This window comes from Arachis stenosperma, chromosome 1 (genome assembly GCF_014773155.1).
Source record: "Arachis stenosperma cultivar V10309 chromosome 1, arast.V10309.gnm1.PFL2, whole genome shotgun sequence".
NCBI classification, from domain to species: domain Eukaryota; kingdom Viridiplantae; phylum Streptophyta; class Magnoliopsida; order Fabales; family Fabaceae; genus Arachis; species Arachis stenosperma.
Window position 1 is genome coordinate 6,884,812 of NC_080377.1, and position 11,254 is coordinate 6,896,065.

Genomic DNA, 11,254 nt, shown 5'->3' on the forward strand with positions numbered 1-11,254 from the left:
AACTTACTCTCCTTCTCCCGAAGGCTATCTCTTTCCGCCCTCAGCTTGGCGACCTCCTCCTTCAACTCCCTCTCATGCTCCTGATAAGAAAGAAGCCTCTCCTCCAGCTCCTCAACCTTCGAGGTTAACCCCAAAGAGCTGAGAGGAGTCTTCTCAAAATTATCCAAAAGCTTGCCACAAACACCCGCCGCCCTAAAACTTTCCTCAGCCAGAGTGGTGAGGTGGTTTCGAACAGAAACATCATCCATACTTATATGAGGATAGATGTTCTTTCGGACGAATGCGAGAGCATCCGCCTTAACCCCACTATCAAAAGAAGAGCCAGACTCTAAAGTCTTGCGCTTCTTCTTCTCTGGCTCAGAAAGAAGTCGGGCGGAGGAGAGCGGCCGAGATAAGGTTGAAGAAGAAATCACAATGGGCTGAGAGGGAGTCCCCACGTTTTGAGGAGGAGGAGGAGGAGGAGGAGGAGGAGAGATGATTGCCCTGGCACTACCAGCCCTGGCCCGGGACTTTGCTTTAGCCTCCTGAGCTCTCTGGTAAGATTCCTGAGCATTCTTCCTTGCCATGTCTGCAAAAGAAACAATTAGCAAAAATTACAAGTCGGCAAAACTCAAGTCAACGGATACAAATTGAAAATAAGAAATGTATATACTACCTAGTTGCGACCGAACAAAGGTCGGCGACCCCTGGAGGAATTTCGTAGTGTCCAAGTATGGGGCCCTCCCCCACACTTCTCGGAAAAACCCCACAATGGCCGCCTCCACCCCGTCCAGGTCGTCCAGACCGTACTTCTCACAAGGGGAGGCCTCCAACCAATAGGGGGAAAGCGAGGGGAAGAATTCTCATCCAGGAAAAAGGGGTGGTGACCCTCTACAGCTTGCACTTTGAAAAAATAATTTTTGAAGTCGTGGAAGGATTCGTCAAAAAGGGTGAAAATTCTCCGACCTTGTATGGCTCGAAAAAACACCCATTGCTGCTTGTTGTTTATCCCACTAAAGGGCTTAGTCATGTGGAAAAGAAAAAAGAAAATCCTCAAAGAGGTTGGAAAGTCCAAAGCGTGACTAATAAATTGATAAATTTTCAGAAAACCCCAATAATTGGGGTGAAGTTGGGTAGGGGCAACTCGACAGTGGTGCAAAACAGACATCTCAAAATCCGAAAAAGGAAGAAAAACACCCAAACGGGTGATCATACATTCATATATAAAGAAAAAATGAGAGGCCGCCTCATTGGCTCTCCCAAAACAAACCCGGTCTTCTGGACCCGAGACTACCAACTCATACTTTGGCTCGTCATCCTCAGAAGCACAAATCCTGTGGTGAGTACGAAGATGAGTAATAAACTCAGCATCGACCAAGGGTTCCTCCCCTAGGACTGTGACATCAACCCATTGAGAAAGAGTTTCTACAGAAGACATTTTTCTAAAAATACGACGAAAACCTACAAAGGAAAAGGAAAAAAGAATAAAAAACGAGAGTCCCTAAGGGGATACGAAAGCCTACAACGTCACTTCTCCCTCTCCAAAGAAAATAAAAGCATGCAAACACAAAGCATGTCATGAAAAAAGAAAACACTAACCTTTATCCAAAAGCGAAGGTTGGAAAAAACAGAGGTCTCCAAACACAAGAATGCAGCACGAGCAAATGAAGAACGAACGAGGAAAATTTTTTTTAGAAAAATCGCAGAAAGAAGATAATGAAAGAGAAGGAAAAGTATTTATAAATACTCTAAGGGCATAATGGTAAAAACGGGGAAGTCATTAATGAGAATGAACCGTTACCAAAGTCTACGCACATCCCTAACGGACACGACGCTTGATTAGACGTAACTGTCAGAACAAAAAAGACACGGAAAAGTCACGTCGGTTTCAGAAAATCACGTCGGTCCTCCTACAAGTCGACTACGACCCCGAGTAAAATACTCAAACCCAAGTCTTATAAGAGATCTTGGGCTCAAGTAGGGGCACTGTTCATACCCTGGCCCAATAATAAAGGCCCAGGTCCAAATGAAAGGCCTAGTCCAGAGGATTGAGCCTTGCTGAGCACCGACCTTCGTACTAAGAAGTCAGTGTTAACCCCGACTTGGTCTGAAGAAGTCGAAACGGAGAGTAGCTGGCAGATAAGCACTCATTCAAATGAGTAACTGCCCCTAAAATCTCTCTAACCACTTCATCGCGCCATATCTTAACCTCCCTAAGATAATGGGACGGTTAACACCCTAAAAATATGGCACTACTCCAACGGTGGTTATTGGCTCACCACTATAAATACACTGACTCCCCTCAGGTATCTCTAAGCCCAATACTCTTTAGACCTGCTCGCACTCTTGCTAACTTAGGCATCGGAGTGTCTTTGCAGGTACCACCCCCCTCTCCTGGCACAAACAAGTCGGACGGAGCCTCCCGAAGTTGCAGATCCATTCGGAAACCTCCTCCTTCACACGTTTGGGCCAACCCACGCCATCCATCTTATTAATCTCCGATTACCCACCGTAACAAAAATATAAATAATAGAGATATAAAAATTAGTATTTTTGTATTTTATTTGGTAATAAATTAAATATAAGATAAAATAAATAATAAAAATCCAATTTATATTTTTACTTTTTTCACAAAAAAATTAGAATAAAAAATAGATAAAAAAATAATTATAAAAATTTGATTGTGATAATAAAATAAAAAATAAGTTATTTTTTGTATTGTATCTTTATATTCTTCTTAATATATAAAAAAAATACAAAATATACTAATTCAATATTTTAAAATTTAATATTTTTATTTATATTTTATTTATTAAATATAATTTTATATTTCTATATCTATATATCTTAGTATCTTATCCTTATAAATAAACACAGTGACATTATATATTAGTTAGTGGACCAGATGATGCTGCAACAATAATCCTTTCATTTCATATAATGTTCAATTGAGAAGTCACAAGAAATAAATTAATGCAATTGATGATATAGTACCAAAGAAATAGCCATATGTTTATTATGTTTTTCGTACACATTGGCCTCTTATTTTTTTTTTTCATTTATTACAAAATAAATGGTTCAACTAACTATGGCCCTAGTTATAGTTATCTGTACTTTTATTATTTATTCTTACAAGGAAAAAACATTTAATAATGGATGTGATCAATAATGTATGAGTTAAGATTTTGAAGGAAATTTAAAGAAAGAATAGTTGAAAGAATAATTGAATTTATTTTCCCTTTTAAACTCTCTATATTCCATGCATCAACTATATAGTACATTATAAGGGAATACCTTCCTTATAGAAGTAGATTTAAGAATTTCTTCAGAAACCCCTTTCACATTTTATTTGAGTAATAAGTGATCTTTTATTATTTCAGAAAATGATATAGAGATGCATATATGATAGAAAAACAGTTTATGAGTACCATTTTCTATCTTAGCTTATATACTATGTTAAATTTTATTTAATTAGTTTCACTCATCTTATTTTTTTTTAATTATATATATCTAACAAATATTTTATGTATACTAAAAATCAACCATTAAATTTAATATATACTCTATTTATATATTGATTTATAAAATTTTTAATTAAATAATCAACCACTTGTAGGATAATCAAATCTATCATAATAGAATAATCAAATTTGCAATATAATAAGAATAATTGAACTTATTTATAATAATATAATACTTTTTCTTATAAAATATCATATATAGCTAATTTATTTACACCTAATATAATTGAGTATCTAATCATATATTACTGTGCATTATTCTATGTACTTTAAAAATTACTCAGAAAAGGATAATTAATTTAAAATATTATACAAACAATAAAGCTTTCTAAGAGATACTTTTCTCCAAGCTCTTCCGAAATTCTGGCAAAAGTTAGAAGAATAATATACGATAAAAAATGATATAACAATTCAAAAAATTAAAGATGAAATTTAAAATGGCTATATAATATGCTTAGCATTAACATGTGTATATACACATATACACAAAGGAATTAGAAAAAATCAGGACGGAGTTAGATAAAATATTAGAAGGGGCCAAAAACATTTATATAATAAATTAAGACTAAAATAAAATTTTAAAAAGGGACTAACTGAAATTTACATATAATTTACATGTAAAAAATTAAAATTAGAGGGCATCGCCCTTTCCTAACACCTGGCTCCACCTCTGGAAGAAATTAATTAATTTAAATTAATTAAATTGTACATTTCTTTATGGCAAGAGAATTACTAAAATGGAGGGATGCTCTGCAAAGAGGGCAACTAGGATGTGCCCTAAGCCACAAATCCAAACACTCAGAATGATAAACATGTTCACATTCACTTAAAATTTTTACCTTCTCATTCTCTTGGAAACTACTCAAACATATGCAACATTCTTTGTTCTCATAATCACCAACAATGCTAAGACTCTTAGTAATAATGGAAGATGAATGATAAGCATCATGGGTAGGGTTGATTATCACCACAACCGGCCAAGCCGGTTGTTGTTGCGAAAAGAGGAGGAAGAGGCGACGGGGATGGCGACAACAGAAGTGGATACATAGGAAGAATGTAGGTAGAAGGATGAGAATGGAAATGGAACATACCAAAAGGATTACCCCTTGTTGGTTAAATGATTGGTAGTTTGAGGCATCATTATTATTTCTTAACTTATGGAAGTGTAACTGAATGAAATTGATTTGGTAGTGATGATTTTGAGTAGTGGCCATTTTTGGTGTATGCAATTGTATAGGTAGAGTGATAGCTAAGTTTTTAATTGAATTGAAGGTGACAAAGAAACATAGATAGCATATGTAATGTATGTAATGTGAAGAGGTTGTTAAGTTTGTTAGATTGGAAAACTTTATTGGTAGAAGATATAAATAAGAACACACCCTGAGTGGGTAAGATAGTTGTTATTATCAGAGAATGTCGGTATCATGGTTCATTAATCTTGTGCATGGTGGTTGTGAGCATTTGTTACCGATTTCCATTTCTTACCCTACTAATTAGTTTGACATATAGTATTAGAAAAAGTATACCGTACTAATAATATATTATTTACCAACTTATTGTAAATAATAATTAATTATTATATTTTAAATATATGTATAAAGAGACATATCCAAAATATATATATATATATATATATATATATATATATATATATATATATATAAATTTCATTAGATACAACTATAAAAAAGATATTTTTATTAGACATATTCACAAAGATATTTTTATTAAATACAGTCATAAATAAGAGTTGACAAAAATTAATAAAAATATTATTAGTAACATAATGAAATTAATAGTATTATGGTACTTTTTTTTTATCCTTCTCTGTCATGATTTGTTTAAATATAAACATTTTAAAATTAAATCATGCATATTATGTCTGCATATCAAAATCAATTATTAAATTTATTATTTATCATATAAAATACATATTAAAATATAAAATATATATTAAAAATATATAAAATAGTATATATATATATATATATTATTTTTTTTGGTGAGTTCTATAATACCTTTTATCATAATGTTTAAATTACTTAACTTATTTTTAAAAATAAAAAATAAAATATTTAAAACAAAAAAAATAAATTATTTAAAATTTATTAAATATTATTTATTTATCTTTTTTAGTAAATTAAGTACGATGTCAAAATTATCATAGCATTCACTTCTTTCTTTTACCCCCTCATAGACTTGAGAGACACAACTACTGTACCCATAGCAGATAGCACTAGGGTACTACCACCAAACCATGTCTTTTATTTATTTATTTATTTATTTATCTGGTACTACAAACAAGGTAAATAATTAGGGAAACGTTTTAAGTTAATTATAGATTTAGATGTTTTAATAATTTTAATTATAAAATTGATTTTAATTATTAATTTTAATCAAATATATATTTTATAATTAACACTAATAGTTAATTAAAATATTTAATTTCGTGATACACTTAAAATGTATCTAATAATTAGGATTCTTTTATAATTAATTTAGATTAATTTAATAATTAATTATTTAATCTATTTAATTAAATGTTAGAATATTAAATTCTACTTTTTATATATAATAATTTATTAATTAATAAAAATTCTTAAATAAAATTTCAATCAACAACAAAACAAATTAATCATTGACAGTGAAAAATCTAAATAATTAATTAGTGCCTTTTGTATAAAGTGATGTGGGCTTATAAGTGGTTTTGTAGACTGAAAAGCCTAATGCATTTGAAAAGAAGAAATTAAAAAGGCAAATAGGTCTGACGTCTTCCATGCTCATGGTAGTGAGAAAGAAAATGGCCTCAAATCCTAAAGAAAGTCAGACATAAAAAGATAACTAAAAAGATGGTATTTACAATTTATTTTAGATCAATTTAAAATATAAAATTTACATAATTCATCTAAATTTTATGTTTTAATAATTTTATAATAAAAATATTAAATATTTATTTTTTAATTAATCTTATACTTATTATTATTATTATTTCAGACATTAATAAAATTTTTTAAAAAAATTTTGTTTATATTATTTTATTTATCTTGTTTATAATGTAAACGAGATATGTGTATATAATATATACATATTGTTTTTACTATAAATAGAATAAGTAATATTATATAAATTAATAAATATTTTTAAAATAATATATTTTGGTGAATAAAATATTTAATTTATTTATTTAAATTTTTTCAGAATTTTATTTTTATGATAAACTATTGTTTAACTAAAATTTTAAAATGCATTAAAAATTAGATTAATATGATGAATTTATTAAAATGACTTATTTGTCTTCTTTTAGGATTTGAGGTTATTTGCTTTAATTTAATTTTTGTTTTTTCTTTTTCATTTTAAAATTAATAATATAATGAGATGTTATTGTATAACTAAGGCACTACATTTAAAATTGGTCCCGGCGAGGCTCGAACTCGCGACCTTCGGCTCATAAGACCAACGCTCTAACCAACTGAGCTACGGGACCAAGTTGATTTGAGAGATAAATTTGTGATTATTTAGTCAATTCTCAAATACAATATGACCTTATCAAAGCTATTCAATAAACAATATGAATTTATCAAATATTCATTATTGTTTTTAACTTTTAATGCTTTGCCTAGTATTTTTATTTCCTTTTCTTTTTAAGCTACTGATTATGGTATTAAAATTGTGAACTGATATATGCAATCGTAATTAATTCGTAAGATAATTATTATTATCACAGTATCTATTTCATTAACATAGCAAGAAGTTAACAAAAAATGTCATTGTCGGTATATATATACGCTGTATCACATTAGCTTTATCATAATTTTATGGATTGTCTAACATAAACTTTCTTAAAATCACGTCAATTAAAAAGGTGGGTTCAACTAAGAAAGATAATTCTTTTTTCTTTCTTTCTTTCATTTTCTCGATTATGTTCATTCAATTGCTCCTGAATCAAAATCTGAATTTTCTTTTTTGGTAAAGACTTAAAGCAAATCTTTTTGGAAAAAAAAAAAAGACTTAAAGCAAATAAAGTAGCAAGTAGCAGCCTAGTAGGACTCAACCTATTGAGTATTTAGATTTATCTATTTGTTGATGTTAGATATATTTCAAATACGATATTTATTTGATTCTAACAAGTATGTTTTGTATTTAACAGCATTTTAATAGAAAATAAAAAATATTTTTTAAATATACTTAAATTCATCCAACAAATACCATCACGTATTGGCATATTTAACTTTGTTCTTCACTTATATTATTAAAATAAATTTTAAAATAGTATATATTATTATTTATTAAAACATAAAATAATTAAAATATTTTATACAATTAAAAAAAGACAATAAAATATTTCACAATATTAGTTTGTATTTTAATTTAATAAAATATTAAAAAATTATTATAATTTTTTAGAAAACTATTTCATATTATGATAAATTTTATAATATCTATAATTTGGTGTCCAACTTATTTTTGTGATAAATTTTGAATATTTAATAATTATTTATTTTTATATTTTTAAAATTAAATATTAGTTTTTAATTTTTTTAATAAATTAGATAAATACTTTTAAATACTATAGCAGTTACTTTATATTATATATATGTTGTGCCTTCATATTTTATAAAATATTAAAATTAGTATGTCTATATGTCATGTGTCGGTATCATGGTCCATGTTTATGTTTCATAAGATTCAACATTTTCCCATGTTAGAAAAGAAATAGATACATTGTATTAAAAAAAGGATAAAGTATCAAAAAATGCATTAAATTATTATTTTAGTACTAACAATAATATTTTTGAATTTTATTATTGACAAAAATATTTTTAAATTATTTAAAAATATGACAAAAATAATTCCATTTTTTTTATAATATAAAACATCTTAGTTCACAGAAATATATTTTTGACATGTTTTTAAATTATATAAAATATTTTTATCGATAATAAAATTCAAAATATTTTTATCAATAATAAAATAATTCAAGTGTATTTTTGATGATTTATTATTTACCCTATATTATAAAAAAATCACACTTTATTACTTTTATATAAGAACAAAAGGCCATCACTCACTACCTCTCCAAATTATATATAATTTTTCCACACTAAATCAAAAGGATCTAGTGATCTACATAGTGGAATCGGGAATCTTCTTATTTTCTTTCAACAAATTAAAGTTCAAAAGAAGGAAAGTTTGAGACGAATTGGTTATTAGATACACTGATACAGTAGAGTAAAACAGCCCTTCACATATTGCATTTGCTAGTTTACAAGGGATCTAAGGTTCAAACTTCACTGTGGGTACGCATAATAATAATAATAATAATAATAATAATAATAATAATAATAATAATAATCACACATGTACTACTCTATTATTTTTGTTAATATAGTATATATGGCACAAATAATATTGTCATTTAGGTTAGTAAAATTTGACTGAATTTGATTAAGAGTAAACACTCAATTTCGTCCATTTTAAATAAGGATAAAACGATTTTTGTCAAAAAAAAATACATTCATATTAGTTTCTATCTATGTTAAAAAATATTCAAAGAAAGAACAACATTAATTAAACTAAAGAGTAGGAACATTAATAAGAACAAAATTATTAAGAAAACAATTAGCCTACATATATATTAACCTTATAGTATAGCTTGTATTTACAATTAGACATTATTACATTATTTGAACACATACAAGACATGCAAAATGCTTAAGCCCAAAGAGCAAGAAGAGACATTGAAGCAGAGCCAAGAGTTAATGCAAGAAAAGACAGTTTTTTCAACCTCCTATTTGAGTTCATAAGCTTGTTGTGAAAGAAATCAACTGCAATGAGATCAACAAGAGCCATGTAAATTAGAATCCCAGAAGAAACTGAACCAAGTAACCCTTCCATGATCAATGCATTAGGGTTATTATCATCATAGCCAGTCACTGAGAACAAAATCATCCCTAAGATTATTCCCATTGGTGTTGTCACTGAGAACATGAGGCACATGTATGCCATTGTTCCAAAGCTGAACCCTGCCTGCAATATAAATTAAATAGGGTTATCATACTTCTTGTACTCTTGAAATTATAAAAAAATACTTCCAACTTTTGTAACAAGTTTAATTTTATTCCCAAAGTTTAGACCACTTCAATATTGATTAAAACTGTTTAAATATCAATTCTAAATGTTAAATAATTTTAAAAAATAATTTTATAATAGAAAAAATTAACTAATATTAACTAATTAAAAATTAATTCTCTATACTTATTCTAATATGAAATCAGCTATTAAACATTCTAAATCAATCACATTTTGTAAAACTTCTTAAATGTTTATGATTTTTAAGAATAAATCTTATCAATATAAAATAATTTTACATGTACATCTAATTATATAACACTATATTAATAAAAAAAAATATAAGTAAACAATAATATTGCTGAATAATGTGAATAATAGGATTAAAAAAGTGAATTAATTCCAAATTTAATTAATGACTTGAGTAATTAATATCTAATAATAACCAAATTTAAGTTCTGTTGTTCATATTATTCAAAAAAATTATTAATTATCTAATATAATTCAAATAAAAATAACTACATTTTATATTAATCATATAAATGATAATATAAAAAAATAGATATAATTAAACAATTATATAAAACATTTTACATGCTCAGTATATTAAAATTAAACTCTTTAAAAATTTACAACTGCCTTTCTTTTTTACAAAAGCAATATTATCATCACCAAAATTATTTAATGCCCATAACAGTAGTTTATTGTAAATTATTGAAATATATCATTGATGTGAAAAAACTTCTAACAATAAGAGCACAACACTAACCTGAGCAACACAGCCACCAAGACCCATTCCTTCAAAGATCTGATGAAAAGCCAAAGCAGCAACGAGTGGCCTTATTGTGCAAACATTCTGAGACATTCCCATTGTCACTCCAATTATCACCGAATGAAATATTATCCCAATTTCCAACACTTGAGACACCAACCTCTGTTTCAACCTCGCCACTTCCTCCTCCACCCCAACCCTCTCCACGTCATCATAACCGTCGTAACTGTCTCCAACTAACTCCTTCCCCTCTTCTCCCTCCAAAGCCTTATAGCTCACGTGATGCTCCATGTGCGAGTTGGCTGCCACGTCAACCAAGAGTGCCAGGATGGCGCCAACTAACGTCACAAATCCCGCGAAAGGAAAATCCTTCCACGGGTGCTTGGATGCTACGTGGCAGTCAGCTAGCGCGTCGAATGCATCAGGCATAACGTGGACTAATGAGGTGGCGAGGATGACCCCGGCCGCGAAGCACTTGATAATAACAAGAGCTTTGTCATAGAGTGATCGATTAGCTTTAAAGAAACGTGTCATCAGCACCGGGGATGACATCCCTACCATGCTGGTGACGAAGATGGTGAATATGGAAATGAATTTTAGGTGTGCTGCGGCTGTGCTGTCACGACATGTAGCGGCTCGAGCCGCATCTGCAGCAGTTGCACACGCAGCCGCTGCCGACATGGGATCGGAGGATGAGAGAGAGAGGAAAGTAGTTTGTGTGTTTGTGTTCTGTTCTAAGTTTAGGTTGAGAGTTTCAAGTGTTTGGGACACTTAAAAAGCGTGGGTTAGTTAGTGACGAATGATTAGGCCCTAGTAGTCTAGTTTTAAGGTTAGTTATTAGCTATCTAACTTAATTTTTTTAGTATAATTTTTTAGTTTAATAATCTAATAATATACTTTATTTTACATTTTT

General features: G+C 29.2%; 1 protein-coding gene and 1 non-coding gene across 2 annotated transcripts; both read right to left on the reverse strand.

Annotated features, from left to right (window-relative positions):
* Nucleotides 1–6,910: 6,910 nt before the first annotated feature.
* Nucleotides 6,911–6,984, reverse strand: TRNAI-UAU (transfer RNA isoleucine (anticodon UAU)). Its single transcript has one exon. It is a non-coding gene; the product is annotated as a tRNA-Ile (tRNA).
* A 2,145-nt stretch (nt 6,985–9,129) lies between these two features.
* LOC130940913 (zinc transporter 6, chloroplastic) lies at nt 9,130–11,108 on the reverse strand. Its single transcript, XM_057869200.1, has 2 exons — nt 10,339–11,108; nt 9,130–9,527 (listed from the first exon to the last, which is right to left on the reverse strand). The coding sequence occupies exons 1-2, from the start codon at nt 11,020–11,022 to the stop codon at nt 9,213–9,215; spliced, it is 999 nt and encodes a 332-aa protein (XP_057725183.1). The 5' UTR covers nt 11,023–11,108; the 3' UTR covers nt 9,130–9,212.
* Between the last annotated feature and the right edge of the window lie 146 nt (nt 11,109–11,254).

Excerpts from the sequence above, each read along its gene's own strand:
- LOC130940913 (XM_057869200.1), bottom strand. The coding sequence starts at position 11,022 with ATGTCGGCAGCGGCTGCGTGTGCAACTGCTGCAGATGCGGCTCGAGCC. Across the intron at positions 9,528-10,338 it reads TTGGTGGCTGTGTTGCTCAG|GCAGGGTTCAGCTTTGGAAC; the intron begins GTTAGTGTTGTG and ends TTTATATTGCAG.